The following is a 20004-nucleotide window of genomic DNA, read 5'->3' on the forward strand; positions in this document are numbered from 1 at the left end:
ATCACAACATATCATAACAATTTCATAAATCACTTACTTTACAATTAGCTTTTGCTTTGATTGTATATTTGGAGTGAACTCAAAATTCCAAGATAGCAAACTTGAATAACTTGGATTCAACTTAATTTACTGTTGTAGCCCCACAAAAAAATACAACTTTTATTATTTTTTTTTAACCCCCCTTAAATTCTCAAATGAACTTTGAATGGTAGCAAAACAAAACACCCTAATGAAGAGATCACATGCCGCATAAATTAATCAGCCCCCAATCCAAGGTAAACATCCTCCGCAATCTCAAATCTGTTTGCATGTTGTCTCCGATTACCAAAAGCTGTTGCACAACACGATTGAACAAAAAGCCAGATGGATTAAAACAATCCTACATGTGTTGTCCTTCTTTTTTCCGCGAACATGAATGAATCAAGTCAAAGACGGACTGGAGTTTATTTGCACGACACACCCCTTCAAATGTTCTAACATCCAGAATGTCCTCAAAAATGGCATTATGACACATTTGGACAACTGAATCCACAACAACGTCGAGAAGGAAAAGATGATGAGTAAGAAGAGGTGAGTGAAGGTGAGACAGGGAGGAGCAGGAAAAATGTCATCACCCCACTTAAAGACTTTTTTTCTTAGACACCCCAGACATGTGTGAATGGGAGAATTTCTGTCTGGTATGTGCCAGGCCACAACAAAGATGAGAATACTGTCAGATGGAGAACACAAAGCATCCGAAAACAAAAAGCGGAGGAGGAAGCAAAATGGGGTGATTTTCATTTTCCCCCGGCCGCCTCACGATGGTGTGCAAAGGACTGACTAAATGAGTTCAGCTGTGTTACATTTGGAAATTCCTTGTTTTCCTGTGCATGATGAGATGGAGTTTTCTAATGAATGTTTGTAGATTTTATTCAGGCTTTTAAAATGCTTTAAAGTCATTGATGTTGCTCGTGAAGCATCTGGGAGCCACATGATGCGGGCACAATACAAGCTTAAAAATGCCCGTTTAAAAAACGACTCAATTTGGGTTCAAGATTAGAATGACCCAGCTTTTTTTTTAATTTTTTTTTTTTTATGCAAAACAACATAAAATTGATTCAAATTGACCAAACTTCCTGGGTCCAATTTTTAACCTAGCTGTGTACTTTCAAAAATATATATATCCACATCGCCAATCTCATTCAGCAATAAACCAAGATGAAATAGTTTTATATGATGATCAAAAGTTACTGCTTGCAAGAATGTACATGCAAAACAGAATTAAAAAGGCAACATTTGATGAGATCCTAAGCAGTTCATCAATCATGCATTTGATCTTGTCCTTAAATCAATATTGAAATGAACTTTGTGACACCTTACCTGAGGTTCTCGACTGCTGCTCCCCGCCTCTCCACCTGTAGCATATCTCGCCAACGCTCCGTGTCTGCGGTGCGCCAGAGCTTTCATACAACTCGTCTGGAGGAGAGAGTCAAGACTGCAAAAGTTTTTTTTTGTTGTTTTTTTCTCGGTTACTGGGACAGCTTTGCTTAGTGCCGCCTCAACACAAGCACCAACATCAGGGGCGGCGGAAGAACAGTTGAGACTTGTTCGGATGCCTAAAGGGGACTGCTGATTTTTCTCCTATCTGGAGTCAGCCTCCTTTTTTTTTTTTTTTGCCTTTTGTCCCACCCTGCCGTATGTGCGGGAGCTGCTGGAATACATGAAAGTGGATCAAAATGACTTCCTGCCTCTGTCAGGATTGGTTAAGATACTCACCGATGTAGATCAAAACTGATTCTGGATTCAAACCTGCACTCACATAAAAATAATACAGCTTCAGGACTACAATGACTCCAATTAACAGGAAGTCCAATTAAAGTGAACTGCAATTTCGTCAAACTTCAATCAATATCCTAACTAGGGAATTTGTTAGCCCTACCTGACCCACACTTGATCAGAATTGGACCTAATTACACAAAATTTGCATAAACCAGTCATCACAGGTGCCCACCTTCCCGGGGGGGCTAAAATTTCAAAATGGGCACCACAAATGACAGCCTACAAAATGATCGTCAACATAAATCAGTACCTTTCCCAAACAGTTTCAATCAAAGTATGTGGTTATAATTCTCAGAGGGCGTAAACAGGCAGACTGAGAGGGGCCTGAAGAAATCAGTGTTCGGCAGATGTGAATGGGCGCTCTTATAAAAGCCATCTTGCGGCCCTCATGTTCTCCAGACGAGTCTTTATGAGCCTGCGTCGGGATAGTAAAGCGCAATGGGAGGATCTGCTTCCATCTTCACTTTGCACACAACATTCCATCGCCAATCCGCAGTTTAGCAACTTCAATGCATTCTATTAGTCTGCTGGAGATGAAGAACATGGTGTACTCGTTAAGGTGCTGCTATGCGTCACCATGTGGTGGGCTTCCAGTCATTTTCTTTTCCACTTGATAAACACATTGTTGTGTGAGTGGATTTTGGGTTAGGGTTCCCGTTGTTATCCAGAGCGACCTTAGATGCTTCCTCCCTAGTGATGATGTTTTTCGAATCAAGTTTTTTTTTCTTGTGCAGCTAGGGCCAGGCTTTTTATGTTGTTCTGTAAATAGCGTCTGTCCTGATGAGTAACAGCAGGCGCAGTTGCTTTCCTCCATGACAGTAGCTGGGGAGAAAAGAAGCCTTTAATAGTAAAGGTAATGATAATCATTGGACAAAAGATAGGTCATGATGAGTTGTGAAAACTAAAAGGTTGTCACATCCAGCAATTTAACTTTTTAACCTTTTGTCCCTAGTGTCAGTCAACTTCTACTCTTTCATTATCCAGTTTGAACTTTTCTACCTTGAAAGTGAGATTCCAATATAATTTTCAGTTGTCTAGCCCGGCAATTTATTTAAAATAATATGTTGTTATTGTCCTGCCATTAAAGTTACTCAGTTTTTATTGTGTCACTTACAACAAAAATTGCCTGAAATATTTTTTTCAAATCTCAAAAAATTCATTCATTTGATATCAGACCAGTGGAGACACATTATGTTCACAAACTAATTCTACCTATCGACTTCACAATCTCATTCATTCATCCCAACTAGCTGTCCGAACACGTCAGCTTAAAAATACAAACATAAACCTCGACAGCAACGACATTCCATTATGACAATGTATACATACAAAGGTTATATTGTCCATAATCACAAATGATGATTTATTGCCGCACTTAAACCTGTTTGAAGTGAATGTTTGCAGTGCGCCCGTTTTGACCTGCAGTGGAAACAATGAGAAGGCAGCATCTGACATTAATAGAGAACTTCTCAAAACAATGCGCTCGCACTAGCGTGTCTGAACACACTAAGGATGAACATACGGCTCTGTGCGTCGGGTGTGATTCATCGTTCATCACTTGGGGGAGGGACGTTCTTTTCCTTACTAATAGCAATGCTGGTAAAGTGTCAACACTGATCAAAGAATGTAAATAGGAGTGAAATATTTAGGAAAGACAGAATTTATTTGTAGTGGCGTCAACATTGCTTGCAGATGTAGATAAAAATCTAACGCATTTGCCATATTTGGAATTTTAGACGTGCAGCTTAATACTCAGTGGCCTAGTAGTAGAGTGACCGCCCAGAGACTGGAAAGTTGTGGGTTCAAACCCCAAAGAGTATAAAAATGGGAGCCATTGCCTCCCTGCTTGGCACTCAGCATTAAGGGTTAGAATTGGGGGGTTAGATCACCAAATGATTCCTGGGCACGACACCGCTGCTGCTCACTGCTCCCCTCTCCCCTAGGGGATGGATCAAAATCACATGGGGATGGGTTAAATGCAGAGGACAAATTTCACCACACCCAGATGTGTGTGACGATGATCATTGGGACTTTTTACCTTTGCAGCCCTCACAAAAGTGGAAGGGACAAGTGTCTCAAAAGGCTTTCAAGAGCTGACAGTGACAGTGCTGACAGTGGGTGTGGCAGCACAAAATTGGTAAATTGCTATTGGTAGGCCCTGGATGGAGTATGTTATTATTATTATTTTTTATTTGTAAAACGTACCTGCGTACATTAGCTGCCCTGCAGTATATGCATGAAAACTGGCTTTTGAAAAGTGCCAAATATAGTCATTAACCAATCACACTTTGAAACGCTTCACATGAACGCAAAAGAAAGTATGATAAAATATCTAAACAAAAGTTGTTAATGGCTTTGGGCCATGCTTGTGAGATATACTGATTCAACAGCAGAGGGAGGCACACGACAATGATACCACTGAGTTTGAATTCTTGACTCCTCAAACCTGAAAACATTTGAGGACTAAACCAATAAATAAATAAATAAATAAATAAAGAAAGAAATAAATATTCATGTTTGAACAATTAAAAAATAATAATCATTAAATTGAATATTTATCCAATTGATTTATTAGGTGATCGATATTTGATGGAGTTTCAGTAACTCAGCATCAAGAGTCCTCCACTCACTGTTGAACCACTACTGCATACTTTGACTGGGTTTTCACTTTTCACCCTTCAGGGTCACCCTCATGCTCAGACCTGTCAGTGACACGACAAATAAATGGAGCCTAATGCTTTGCCCCCCCCCCCCGTCCTCCCAGTCCGGGTTATTAACGCATCATTATGTCGCATGTTTACAGTGCCTAAACACACAACTGATAATCGAGCAGCCGCTGCGCTTTTATCGGTGAAGAGGAAGAGCAGATGAATAGACAACACAACCATTGATTAGTCTTTCTTTCCACGTGCTTATAAATAAACTCTACAGAAAGAAGTGCAACAAAGGCTTTCCTCATCGGGGATGAGAGCGCTGTTCTGTCTTCAAGGATGCAGTGAATGGACTCCAGCCTAGTCTTTTGAGGATATAATTATACAGCATCCCTCCATGTTGGATGGGCTGTATACACTGCTTACATAGATTGGACATGATGGACATTTCCTTCAATGGAACGTCTTGCCTGTCTGGTGAGCTAGCTGGAGAGAAGATACACTGTGATAGATGACCAGGACTGAATTTGAATGGGAATGCAGATTTTCTGAATAATTGGGGTGCATTTAGTTCATGTAGTGGGATTACTGCGTTTGCAGAGTACAGAATGCCTTTTTTAAATTTATGTACGGAAGTGAGGAAAGTGTCAGTGTGACAGTGCGTCAACTATTGTACTTGTGTTTTTGAAGTGATGCCCTGCGGCGATATGGCTAAGTGATCTGTTAGATTACAAAGCACAACCAGTTTTGTGCATGATACTTCTCAGTTTGGAAATTCCAGGTGGAGTCTTTTGATGTGTTACAGTTTCGATGTGCATGTCCATACTCGTCTGAGTAGATAAAGCCACCTCGGTCTTGTTCAGCGTATTTCTTCCTACCTTCGTCTCTATGCGTGGCCTTCCATCTGCTCTTGTTTGTCTAAAGTCGCTCTGCTTACTTGGCAAACACGCTCTGTTTTCTCGAGTGACTTTTTGTCACCCTGTCACACTCCTGCCCTGACCCTCACACACAAACACTCGTCTAACGTGCGCAAACTGACGTTTTGCTACAAAAAAGCAAGTGTGCCAAATTGATGGATGGCTGGATGGATGGATGGACGGACGGATTGGAGGGCTATTGGGGATGGGAGTGTGTGTGTGTGTATATATAAAACCAGTAAAAATGTCCTGATGTTTGTAGCATCTGCCTGATCTGTTCTTCACATTGATGTCTGTGTGGAGCTGCAGGGGCCTGGCACCCATCACACACAGGAAACAGGCCCTGGCGGTTAAGACACAGGAAGTGCAGTACACACAGGAAACAGAGCCTCAACTTCTCGTGCACGTCTCGCTCACTCCTCCATCCCGCTGCCTCCTCGCATCTTAAAAGAGGTCCGCGGGCCGATCCGCCACACGGCACATCTGACAAACTGATTCATTTCTCAACAGTGCTTCCAGTCTCAGACTCACTCACCCAACATCCCCGGAGCCAAATCTGGTGTTTGGGTCTCTGGGTTCAACTCTGAGGTCAACACGGAATGATCAAGACTTTGAAGATTAATACGCAAGCACCATATGTTTCTTCTTCAGGCGTAGTAATGTAGCTAAAATCTTGGAAGGTCCACTAATGTCAGTTAAATTCAAAACAAATGAATCAATAATTCTCAATACGACTCACAGACTAATTGATGCTACCCAATCAAAATGACCTCAAATGCAAAAGAAACTGCTGAAAACCCATAGAAGACAAGATCTGATAAAAAATAAAAAAAAAACTGAGGGTGAGTCGTCGTGTCTGATGAGATCTCTTTGATTCGAGTGTGCTTCATAAGAAAAGATGGATGAGGCGTTTCATGTGAGGGAAGATCAGCCAATTGTTCTGACACTTGGAGCTGCCACTTAATTGAAAACCGACTCCCGGACTTTCGGCCCCGTCTGCGCTCATCGGCTCCCCTGAGGTGGTGGGGCGACCTCTTTGGCCGAGCCCCGATGACCTCGCGTCGGGGCCGGCTCGCATGATTGATACTCACCTGGCTTTCATTAGCTGTCAATCAACACGCTCCTCACTAAGGCCAGGGAATAAATCTGAGCAGTTCATGGATTTTAATCAGACCAATATTAAAGCTATATCATATGGCTTTCCATAAGTAAAATTATTTTTCCAAAAGTAAAAAAAAATACTTAGGTCATTGTGCAAGGTTTCTCTTCCCTCTACCTGAATCTGTCAAATGATCAGTTCTACTAAAAGCTCCTCATCTGTTGCAGTATTTGGTTCCTCCAATCTGCCTTAGCTAACATGTGTTCAAAACAGCATACAGATGGACCCATGAGCTGTATGAATTGGAATGATCGAGACAATTTCGCACACACGCACACACACACACACACACACACACACACACACACACACACACACACACACACACACACACTGGAAAAAGTGTGCGGTCGCAAGTCTCCCGAGTGCTCATTTTTCCACATGTTGAATGTTGAATTTGCTCCACTCGCAGCACGTTTTATGGCAGTGACAGTAGCCGAATGTAAATCAGTGCTCACGGCGAGCGATCAAGCGTGTCTACTCTGGCCTTCCACTGCGCGTCAAGTTATTCCACGCAGCACCTCACAGCAGTGACCGCTGGGGCTCCCAGCGTCTGTACGGCTGGCTGATCTCGGCGGGCCTAATGAGCCAAGGAGGAAAAAAAACGGTCTTAACAGGGCCATTACACTCCAACAAGACTTTGGCTTTACACCCTGGCAATATAACACACCTTTAAAAATCACCCCGTGAAACCTTGATCTCTCGGTTTGAAATAAGTCAACATGGAAATGGAACCTTGCGGGGCGGCATATAAACATATTTGATAGACAGCCGACCGCAAATGAATGAATGATGACGGCGGGTTCAAGGTATTCACTGTACAAATAAAAGCTTAGCACAAGTTAGAAGCATTAAACAAAACATGATTATCTCGCTTGCTAAGCAGTTGTACCTAATAAAGTAGCCTGTGAGCACCTTTTGTCCAAACTGGGCTATATTTACTCATCAAGCCTAAAAGAAGAGAGAACAACACACCTTTCATTAGTAACACAGTGGGTGCCAGATGAAGGCGGGTCAGGCTGGCCCTTGAGGGGCCCTAAATCAAAAGGTTAACTGCCTTGCAAAGTGCTGTATGTCATAAAAGTGGCCATTGTTAGGAAAATGTGACCATTGTTTGAGGACTGTCATGATGCTTGCACTGCCCCCCCCCGGTAGATATTTGTGGAAACAGATTTGTTGAATTAGTACCAGCAGCATTTGAAATGTTGCATTATGATCCCTTCAAGAAGAAGAAGTCATCTCACTAGGAAAGCCATCAATACATTGTCCAATCTTGTTTCAAATATAAAATGGTCAAATTATCCGACCTCAGCTTCGGAAGGCAAATCCTGCCAAGTGAAGCAAATTAGAGAGTGTGAGTATCGGAGGAACTGATTTAAAGTGCAGCCTGGCTGTCACATCCTCCGGCTGAGTATGTTGTGGTATGCGGTGGGTACGAGGAAAGTACCTCCCCTGGGAAATATTGTGTTACAGCTGCTGCTTTTTAGATCACAACCGGGATTCGGCAATGTTGCTTTGGATCAGCAGCGGATCAGGCAGGGCGAGTACTGAGGTCACATTTGGATAACGTTCCCTTCCTCGCTTTCCTGCCAGTACTTGGATTGTATCGCACGCATCAACGTGTACTGACTTGTTTGCATTTACTGTGATTTCAAAAGTTCTCAAATTTGACTTGAAATTACTCTATAGTTTTGTTTCTCAGCATACAGATTTTTTTTCCTATATTATAGAATATTTTTCCGCCATGCATTAAATCACAAGTATTTTAGGGAGAATTTTTAGGCTACAATAGTTTAAAAAATTCTCCCATGTAATATGCAGATTTGGGATATTTATGGGACCCAATCGTCATGGTGGACTGTACAGGAAATCAACAAGTTGATTGATCCATATGATTGAATCTGCTAACCATTGACAAAGTAAAACAAATGTGACATTCCACAACTTTGGCAACCTCTAATTCAATCTGCAAACCAAGTTGATGAGTTTAGTTTTGGGTTCTGAGCAGAGACAAAAAGGGAGGTGCAGTAGCTGCGCGGTGATACCTCGCATGCTTGCTTTGAGCTGAGGGTCGTTTCCTGCTTTTGCAGGAAACTCTCATATTGGAAACAGATTTCCTGCAACGCATGATTGAAGCCAAAGTCCGAGTAAGAGCGGCCCGCACGTACAAACAGATGAAGGCCTTTAGGGGGACAGCAGCAGTAATCCCCCCCCCCACCCCCTTCTAGAGTTAAATGCTGTTTCCTTCATTATTTGTGCACTTTTACAAGTCCATATTTTCTCTCCTGCTTTTCCTCCTCCTCACTCAGGGGTTCATGTTTCACTGTTTGGCTTTACAAATGTCAACACAAAGGAGCCATGCCTGGGCGGAGGAGGTCTACCAGCCACGTTGGTATACAGCAAAAAAAAAAAAAAAAACTAGAGCAGAGTCTCTGTGATATCGACTAGCTGGGGCCCAAACGTAAATACGCCATGCGACACACACTCACACTCGCTTTTAAACACTCAAGGGGAGGAAGTTATCGTCTACGTGTCACCGTACAAGCAGACGCTCATCTGTTGAGTGTATAAAAGTGTCAGGAGAAAGCCCGGGTGACCCTGGACTCAACCCAAACAGATTTTGCGCCAAGCATAGCTTGCAGAAAGACACATGTCGGGCATCTGTGCATGCAGGAACAAGGATGCATTCTTTAGGACTTCCTTTTTTGTATTATTAAGACCTGAGGGCAGAATGTACATGCCTCAACTTCATCTGTGAATTCTCGCTAAATTTTTAATCAGTTTCGCCATTAGGAAAACGTAAGTGGTTTGAAGTAACACAACTCTCATCGGCATGCAGAGCAGCTGCAGGTACATCAGCCGGTAGCCTCGACCATCCCTCACAGGGGCTGTAAAGCCGGGATTACCATGGTGATAACCTTCAGGTCAAAGGAAGTGTGCCAGGGCCGGCCGGGACCCCCCACATTGCAAACAGCGCATGGAAATGAAGCCATCTAGCTTGATATTAGACATCTGTCTGCATCAATTCCATGTGCAGGGTCTGCTTTGAAATCATCTGCGACTCTATTGAGGAGAAATGAAAATAGATCAGGGAATGATTTCAAAATGGAGCATTCCTCATCTACCCCCACCCCCCCTGCTTTGTTGGTGGGCCTCATCTTACCTTCCAGGTGGAGGTATCCTAGCAACCTGGCATGAGCTGTTCCTGCAGGCAGATGCGGGTACGCATAACATTCGCCTTCCCTAGCATTTCAATTAATCAAAACATCATCTGTTTTTCCTATCGGGCTATGTTTTAATTAAACACACTCCTCGTGATGTCCCCATGTTGCTACACGTGCAACAAGCCACTGAGGACGGACAGAAACTGTGCCAAAGGCTATGAAAAGGGAAAGAAAAGTTTTCCATGTATGTCGTGTGTTGTTTTGGAATCATATTTTACTCCAAGGAGAAGGACGCTGCCAAAGAACATTTCTGGACAGTTTCGGTGCGTGTGCTGTGACCTTAAGCAGGGAAAGACGTCCTCGCTACGTTCCTGGAGCTTCCCCAAGTCTATATATGAGCATCGAAACCTCCACTGGTGCTTTAGTTTGGGTTGATGTTGGACGGTTTGTCTTGGCAAAGGCTCGCAGATTAAAATGGGAGAGGAACACAACACACCGGATCGTCAAATTGGCTCTGTGGCATGCACGAGTTGAATTTTAAGGGTCGGAAATGCTTTGTGTCAAATTTCCCTTTACTGCTTTGAATGTGTGTAACTTTTTTTTCTACCGCACTTCCTATTTTCATTCCTTGTCTTTATCCCACCAAGCCATCTTTGCAGCGCATCGAGTTGATCTAATTATGCAACCGATGTTGGTGAAAGCACTTGGGAGGTGAAACTGCTGCACGGAGCATTCTAGCACCTTTTAGCTAACACCTGTAATAAGGTGTTTGCAAGTTACACCTGGGTCACGGCCGGGATATTGCATTTTTTGATGAATAGATTGGCTTTCAGTCAGACTGGCTTGTAATGTGCAATGTTGTTTCCTTGAGTTAAGCTCTTTTTAGCTATTAAGATCCAGTTTGGGAAAAATGTTACATCTTTGGCAGAGGTCGTCATTCTCCGAGTGACTGTAGCATTTTAATTTGCATTGATTTAGTTAATTCCATTGCATCGGCCTGGCCTGGACTATTCTGTAATGAATTAATGAGAGGTGGAGCAGGCTTTTATTTATTTATTTATTTATTTATTTATTTATTTATTTATTTTGCAATCTGCTGCCAATTATCTGGATTGTGCAGGGCCCGCAGTCTGAAGGTGATTACCTCACGGCACACCATGAGGTGTGAGAAAACATGGAAATGCTGAAACAGGACACTGTTCAGATGAGCTGGAGAACATCTGCGATTCACTCAAGAAAATTAGAATTGAGGCTAGCTTGTTTCCCAGATGATGGTGCCAAAGTGGGTTTTACAAAGAATGCTGAAAGTTCATTAGGAGTTTGGGGTGGAGGAAGCAAACACACTTCTAATTAAGTTTAGGCCAGATTCAATTTAAGTCAGAGAAGAAGCATTTCCTCCAGCGTCTGTTTGGAAAAAAAGACTTGTCTTCATGCAATTTTCAATGTGATAGAATAAGCAGATGCGGTTTTATGATGGCTCTAATACTTTGTGATTATCTTGTGCTATGGGGTGTGTTAACTCTGGGTTTTTTTTTTATCCCAGATTTGCTCATAAAATGGTCAGGGCAGGCAATCGCAAGATTAAAAAAAATATATATATATTTACACTTGATGTTTCATTCCATTAGCCAATCAGGAAACTACCTGAAGCTTCTGCTGTTGCCGGACACAAATAGTGTAACAAATAGTCGGGTTAAGTGTCTCACAAGTCGTTCACCACAATAAAAAATGACCAGAAAACACCCCAAATGTTCTGATAAGCCACAGCTGATAAGTCACCATGCTCCATATATGGCCTTTGCCGAGAAAGTGAAGCCATTCCGCGTCTCCCTCGCAGTTGTTTGGACAAGTTGCTGTAAACGTCTTCCCATAGGGAGGACTAGTCAAAATTAACTGCACTCTTTAAAGTCAACAGCTCCCTTTGCCTCTCTGCCTTTCTCCTTATATAGCCTCAAATTGCTCGTTTTGTTTGGCCGCAGCGTTACATTTCCCGCAGGGGTGGTGGACGGTGGGTGAACCCCTCAGAGAGGACATCACCGGAGGCAGACGAGGTCACTGGCTGTAGGCAGGCGCCTTTTAGCAGTAATGGATCCCCCTTTGTTTTTGACTCTCAATATTGTCACACTCTTCTCTGAAATGTGCAGCCACATAGAGGAACGGTCTGTCACGGGTGACCCTTATTGATCTTATGCCAGCTACCGTGACATCTGCTCAGTACAAATAGAGAAGTTCCATGTATAAATGCCGGCTAGTCATTGTGCTGGGCTGTTGTAAAACTAATTCTGTCACTGGTTGTTAACAAGGCTGCTTTGTTTAATGGCCCGAGCACCATAAAGAGGACACGGTCAGATTTGGCCATGTCATTAGAAGTTTAGCAAGTATGACACATGTGATGCTTTAAAAATGGTATTTTTTCCACAATGTTGTCATCTTGATGTAAATAAAATCAATATCATTTTTTTTACAAGGCTATCTAGATTTGCCCAAAGGGTCAAGAGGAGCCACGCTTCCTGTCCCCCGGCTCACGGATACCCCGCCGACTGTTTTACTGGTTCTCTCCTTCTTCCGATTTATCATCTCAGCCATTGATGTAGCCTCTTGCAGAAACCATTAAAGACCAAAGAGTATCACCCCATACCAGATGTTTGGCCCTAACCAAGTGCAATGTGGTAGCCATGTCCACGACAGACTGATGAGCAGTGCACCTTTAAGACGCCTGTTTTTAATTTGAACAAGCCTATCATCACACAGGATACGGTACATTACAAACTGAGATACGGGGTGAGTGATGTCAGGTCTCTGGTGAAAAAACATCTTCATTCCCCCTTTTTGTATATGATGGAATGCACCCCAAAGACTTAGGAACTCACAATTGACAATTAAACACATTGAAAAATGTAAAGTCCAACAGTTCACCTGTCAGGCAAAATAGATTTTTTTTTTTCATGATTCGTTGGACATGTCATGCAAGAAAACTCATCTTTCTGTCACAGCCCATCTAGCGCCTTCTCTTTACTTGACTGAGGCATTTTTTTTTCTTCCTAGATAAACAATGATCTATAAATGTATTGAATGTTTAGATTCTTTTTGTGGGAATGCACTGTCAGCAATTTTAAATCTGAAATATATCATCCCTATACCATCATTTGAGGACAATGACAGCATAAAACATAGTTCATATAGGATGTAATTTAGCTGTCAGACGCTGTTTGAAGTTATTTTAAGGTCTGGCCAGCTTTTCTTGCATGCAACTTTAGATTTGATGGTCCCTAGAGGAAATGCAGGCTGAGTGTGGCGTCTGCTACGGCCAGATGGAGCTCCTGCACAACCAGGATGAAGAATTTTGGGGGGTAGATGTGATGGTCTGTGCTCTTTTATGGTTGGCAAGTTTCTGTTACCAATCAGATTTAGAAAGCAACAAAAATGACGATTTTCTCCTTTATGGAATTTTGCCCTCTTTGTTTGCAGGAAACATTTTTATGACTTGGCTTGAGGGGAAAAGGACAGAAATACTTAGAAAACCTCTGTGATAAACCATAATTACGTCACTGTTTCATATCTGGAATGCGAGTGCAGCTTTTTTTCCTCAGAATGGAAATTTGAGATTTAGGGAAAAAGTGACCACAAATTTCACAGAAATACGAGGAGTAGCTAACAACATTATCTAAACCAAAAAGTATTGCTTTATCTTGGGGCTTCCAGTAGAGCTGTATTGTCAATAGTCTTAAGTCAAACATCCCAGAAGTTCAAGAGAAAAAGATCAAATACGCCTTTAATGTTGCAAACGGAGTCATTCCTGGCACCCCCCACATGATATCTGCATATTTCTCACATTTCTATTCAACAAGATAATCCTGCCTGAACTCAAACACAACTGGACAATCAAGAAAAAAAAATCCAGTCCGCTAATCACGTTCATTCGAGTTCTCTCTCATTAATGTCTTTGCCAAGCTAAGGCAATAACTTGACAAAACTGCGCATGTAATCATATTTAGCGCAACACAGTGCGTCATCACGGTTAGCTCGGAATGACCAGTTATCTTTTCTATACTTTTCATCTCTCATTGATGTGGCCTTTGTCCACCACATTGGCTTCACTTGAGGTTTTCCTGTTTGCATCTTTGCGCTGTTCCCACCAGTAGTAGCATCAACACACACTGTAAATCATTTATATATAGATGTGTAAACCTCAAGTATGGTTTGAGTTTTTTTATTTCGATTTAGTTTGAATGAGGTGAAAGTTAAATCTCAATAATGATCATGTAGATACAACTTTTTCATGTTTGTAGTTCTCTATCTTGTGTTTGAGAAAGAAAAAAAAATCACCCCCACAATAATAATTTGGCAGAATCTTTTGTAGTGTATCTAATGCTGTCACTTGGAGCGTATCATTTAGATACGTAAAGACATCTGTGTGACATCAGTGGCACCATTGTGTTTGGGGGCGGGGCCAGACGGGCCGGGTGGCTGCTGACTAGTCATGAGGGTGCAGCGAGGTGAAACAACTCCACAATGAAGTAATTGCACAATATGGGGAGCTTGTGATGGAACATGTATAAGTTGTGTTCACAATAGTAGGTCAACCTCAGTCATTTACATCCACAACATAAAATGTCATAATTCATGGGCTTATTTGGTGGCTTTTTTCATTTCGCTTTTGATTACGACGCCAATAAAATCTTAACCAATGACTATTATTGTAAGCAACAGTGAAAGCACCGAAAAGGTAAAGACTTCCTAGTTTTAAGGTTGCCCTAGCCAGCCTTCCTCATGTGACAGGCACAGTCATGTCAGGCGCCATTAAATTAAGGAACATGTCAGATTTGTTTCATTAGTCAGATGAGACCAATCAGCAGACAAAAGTCACTTTGTTTTTCTTTCCATTCACTTCTGACCCCAATAGCCAACCACAAGAACAATTGGAGATGGACAGTGTCCACTTTTTGTAACAATCAGACCAGATACAAACGGCATGTAACATAAGACTACAGAGGAATCCATGAATCATTATAATAATATAAAATTGTCCATGCATATGTACAATAAATAAAGTCCACACATGACCAACTCATGACTGACATGTCACCCAGACTTGTAAACACGAGCCAACGATAGAGGTAATGAAATCCTGGATGGCCTTAAACTCCGAGCCAGACATTTTATTGTAGGTCCCAAAAAGTCAAAAGGACGTCTGGTAGTACTAGAAGTACTAAAAGTATTAGTCGAGACAAAGTGCACACTGTTTTCGGCGTGTTAAAAAAAATGTTGAGGTCGGGTTCGACACTTAAGATTTAATATTTGACCCAATCAGCGCTGGTCAGCCGCTCATGCATGGAGCATTTAGAACCGACAGCTGGGTTTAAAATCAATAGTCGTCCAGGTGCTGTGGAGAAGACCATCTGGTGCTTGCTAGCTAGCCCACCTCCACGGGGCTTTGTGGACACAGAGGACCGTGAGCAGCATGCACCTCGCTACCAGCCAGAAACTTTTACCTTCACTAAAGTCACATGCTGCAGTGGAGGCTTTGCTTGGTGCTGGTAATGAGGCAGCGCCAATCAGCATTAGGAGAATATATTTTTAAATTTGGAATTTGGGATACTGATTTACTTTTGAAATAAGATGCATTCATTTGTTGAAGTGATGTTTTTTTTGTTTTGTTTTTTTTATTTAGGTTGTTTATATTTTACTGATGTTAATCTCTTTTTATATTTGAGTGACAAAGACGCAAAGTCCTTTCACAGTTGCCTTGGTTATTTACAATAAATATTCTTGAGCGTTTTATTCTATTTATATCGTTGTTTTAGTAATGACAGTAACATTTTGCCATTTATGTTATTTGTTATTTATTTATTTTACTTGATTTCATTTCATTATATTTGTTTACTTTTAGATCTGTGGAGCGGTTTTTCCATATTTTACTGTTGGTTGGTCACATGACATAAAAAGAATGTTTAAACAATTGGAATTTGCCAACACGATAGCTCTGTTTGAAGTTATTAATGTATTGCCACACAATGGTGGAAGCATTTCAGAAGAAGCTTAATCACTATGACTCATGAACATCTGCTTTTAATATCTGGATTGGGGCCACGTTGGTGAAACTGATCCAAGATGCTTCAAACAAGGTTAACAGTGAGGTTAATTCTTTAAAATCACACCACACTTTGTTCATTCTGTCCTCATGAAGAAGCGAGGGCACACACACACACTTCGTGGGCTATCATTAGATAGATTATAATGTGTGTGACCCTCACTTTCTTTTTTCTAGGCATTTTTTTTGTATTTATACTCAGCCGGCAGGCTCTGGTATTCATCAAGACAAGAGTCGGTCAAACATGCTTCCAAATGATCCATAGACACACGCAGCGTGAGAACGTCGCATGAAGAAGACAAACCAATAGTGTGCTCGTCTGTACTGACATCTCTGTGGGGGGATGACCCAGTTGAGATGCAAATGGTTCATTAATAGAGTGAAGAAGAGACAGGGGGATGGGAACAGGAAGTAAAGATGGAAGGACGCGAGAGACGGAGATCTTTGAGCGCATCATCCAGAGGAGAAGGACGCCATTGTCCCCAAGATCTCATGTGGGGGACATCATGCCGAGGAGCCTCACAGGAAGTGGGCTTATCAAGGTCACCTCGCTGACCTCAGCTTCCTGCCTGACAGAATGAGCGACTGTCCGGGGCTCACAAGCTTTGCTGTGTGACTTGAGTCGCTCTCACGTCTTTAAATTCCCGCTTGGTCACTCGCATGTGTGGTCAATTTCCGTCCGATTGCATCACCTCATCCACGGCAGATGTTTTCCTAATGCTGGGAACTACAGTTTAATTCCGTGTCCATCTTTTGACCTCGATACTTGGATTACCTAGAAATCATCATACACATTTTTTCCTCACTTTTAATATTGGGAATTTTCTGAGTCATGATGGCAATTCCTCCCTTCGTAAGAATTGAGTCCTTTGGGTTTTCCGCACAACATTCTCCAGCTCACACGGACTGTAACATTTCGTAAATATAATTTTATCAAGTGGGTAACCCAGAAATTTCTTATCTGGTATCTGTTTCGATTTCTTTCAACCTCTTTTGTTTGTCTGCTTGGCCACACAGGATGAATGATCTGTATGTACTTTTTCTGCCCGAGTAGGTTTTCTGTGCAACAAGGGAGTATGAGCTTCTCCAACTGTGGTTATTTATAGGGTGAGGGATTTTTATTGGAAATGCAATCTGACGGAAAAAGATTTGAGAGGGGAAGTACAAATTTCCAGCTATTACAATTTGGGATGTTAGATTGAAGCGTCAGAACTAAGGCCTTGTTGATTACAAAACTACAACATACATACAGAGTCCCTTATTATTTGCCCATCTTAACATTCACCCTAAAATCATTAAGTAGCTTTCCACATAAACAAACAGTTCACTTTTTAATTAATTAAAAAAGGTTGTGCTTTCCTCCCCGTTCCAGAATGGTCCTATCAAGTCCTATCTGTCCACACAACGTTAAGCAGCTCACACATACACATTCCCGACTACTTCTCGCAACTCATTTTATTGCCAGTGTAACTCAGGAATTACTCATAATGGATTTCCTTGGATATTCGTGGAGGAGTGTGGCCAAGGATGAAGCCCTTACATTTTAAGATGCGGATCCAGGAAATAAGCCTTATCTCGAGCAACTTGAGTATAATGCAGAAGAGGAGAGTCCCTGTTCATTTATACATATTACATCATTCTCCAAGAACCTTGAAGTAGCCTTTTCTCTAACAAATATCGTTTTCTTTTCACCTCGGAATTTTTTCAGCCGTAAATGGTGATATATAGGTGACACATTCCTTCTCTCTCTATATATATATATATATGTATTTTTTTACATTAGCGTTACAAGTAGGCTGGATTTGAAGGTAAATTCATATTGGGTCAGCCTTTGACACCATCTTTCTTTAAATGCAGCATCGTGACACCAAAACGTTGTCATTCAGAACAAGGCAACCTTTGCTCATTCCTGCCACCCATAGGACTGGAGTAAAAAAATCAACTGTAATTCAAACCAACATTTATTTATTTATTTATTTATTTATTTATTTATTTAATGAAAATCAAAACAGGTTTTGCAATGAGGTGCACTCTAGGTCAAACTATCCTTCTATTTCGTGCTTGTTCGGCCTTGGCTCTGGTTTATCTGTGGCGCACGAGCCAGGCTCTCTCTCTCTGTCTCTCTCCCACAGCCGGCGTGTGTGATGCATCCTCTGAGTGCAGTATTTGCACAGGGGAAAAGATTACACAGCTTGGACGTGCAGTGAAGGTCATCTTTGTGAGTGATGGCGTGTAATGGAGAGAAACTTTTTATGAGGACACCTGGGAGAAAGTTGCCACTTTATGGATTGTGACGGCTTGTGTCTATTTTGAGTCAATGTAAACTAGGTGGCAATGTTTATGTGCACGAGGTAGAGAATATTTGTCTTTGCTAAAGAGAATGCGTGTTTGACTAAGCCGCGCTGCTAGTGTGTGCTTGTGTTAACACACACACACGAGGCCAATTTGGTCACTTTACGCTCGTGTCCTCTGACAACAGAGGCATGAAGGAATGCATTTTGTCTCCATATGAGGTTTTGGCGCCTTAGTTTGTTTGGCAACTTCTCTTTGTGGTGTTTGTTGTAAACAAACTGCTTTGCCTTTTTTTTTTTAGCTGGGGTCTTATCATGATAAAGCACAGGCCTTGAATACAATACCTGCAGAGACACATCTTATTTTTAGACAGTGGGAGGAACGTTGCAGTTTTATGGGAAAGTTTATGCAGGAAACTAGAGGGAAAATAGCCTGAGGGCAATTGTCCCCCCAAGTCGTCTTTACTGTGGTTTTCCTTCACTGTTAGCCAACAGAGAGACGGAGACGAGTCACGGATGAGGCTGTGCACAGTCCCGCGACACACAGTGACCCGCATGCGAGTGTATTGTGCTCACAGATGACAAATATTAGCACCACATTCCACAGATGGATGTTTTTCTCATGTTTTGAGATCTGCAACGGATATGACTCAACTGAGAATACAGATGCATAAGGGGAGATAGGGTAGCTTGTTCTTGTACATGACAAAACGTTCCGTAAATTTTGCTTTTTCACAGATTTATTTCAGAAAGCTAAACTGTCGTCAACAACCACTGCAAACCACAGTAATAAACATTTCTAATTTCCTCAATACTGAGCATCAACTTCTTGTATCCTTTCATTAACTCCAACATGTTTACACTGCCAGACCTAAAAGGAAGTGCGTTGTGACCCCGAAGGCTCCATTTGACCATGAGAACCAAAGCAAAAAAAAAAAAAAAAAAGTCCTGAGATGTTTCTGGCGTGTCATGGCCGCTGTTCTCCTTCCCATGAACCATGAGCTTCACTTGAAACTTGGGAGAAGCTGCTTTGTTTAGATCTCAAGCACTCACAAGACCCATAAAACACAAACAAATGAATGATCACAAGAAATACTTGGTAAGTTTCATTTCAATCTTAGAAGGCGGTGGATATACTTTAGGCCATCAATTTGTTTTGCCTCCAATTCCTGGCATTTAAGATAACAGAAAAACACACACCAGCATAAAAAAATAAATAAATAAAAACCACATTCATCTTCATGTCAGCCAGCAGGCATAACAACCCCCGCAGTTCACTTCCTGTCTCAACTTCTGCTAGATGCTCGGCTAATGGGGGGGGTCATATATGTTTATGTACATGCATCATACTGTGTTTCCCATGGGCATGGAAATACGTTAAGTGTAATTTCTTGAGAATAACAAGCACAAAATCTTCCAAATCAGCCTTTTTCTCTCCTACTCATGAAATCAATGCTCCACACTCACACGGCAAAACTTTTGCCTCAACAATCTGCTTCTATAACAGTTCTGAATACCAAAGTGTTAGAGTCATAGATATTTGTTTGGAACGAAGTCTTGTATAATTTGTTAGCTAAGGCATCACCTGATTCCTCTTCAGATGCTTCATTTTTTCCCCCCCAGGAGTTAATGAGTGATTCTAAACTGGATGTGTTAATGCCAAATAGGGAGTGAGATAATCCTGAAAATGACTTTGGCATGCTGGCAGATGTGATGAGCAAACATGCTTAAGAGATGATTACAACTGCTGTGATGAGATTGAGAGCAGTAGAATCAATGAACAACAAATACCCGCAAAGCCTTTCAATTAACAGATTTGACTCTGTAGAATTGCATTTCGAAAAAAAAAAAGCAATCGTTTTTCCGACATTCGAGACGATTAAGAGAGAAAAATCTGTTTTTCCACGATGTGA

The 20004-nt window shown here is 41.7% G+C and overlaps 1 protein-coding gene across 1 annotated transcript in view; it reads right to left on the bottom strand.

Annotated features, from left to right (window-relative positions):
- col7a1 (collagen, type VII, alpha 1) overlaps positions 1 to 1494 on the bottom strand; it is a 35759-nt gene extending 34265 nt beyond the window's left edge. Inside the window, exon 1 of the mRNA XM_085923856.1 lies at positions 1360 to 1494. Within this exon, the coding sequence (XP_085779982.1) occupies positions 1360 to 1446 (87 nt within the window). The 5' untranslated portion in view covers positions 1447 to 1494. The remainder of the gene's footprint in view (positions 1 to 1359) is intronic.
- Between the last annotated feature and the right edge of the window lie 18510 nt (positions 1495 to 20004).

The sequence above is a fragment of the Syngnathus leptorhynchus genome, chromosome 11, assembly GCF_054491065.1.
Source record: "Syngnathus leptorhynchus isolate UIUO chromosome 11, UIUO_Slep, whole genome shotgun sequence".
NCBI lineage: Eukaryota > Metazoa > Chordata > Actinopteri > Syngnathiformes > Syngnathidae > Syngnathus > Syngnathus leptorhynchus.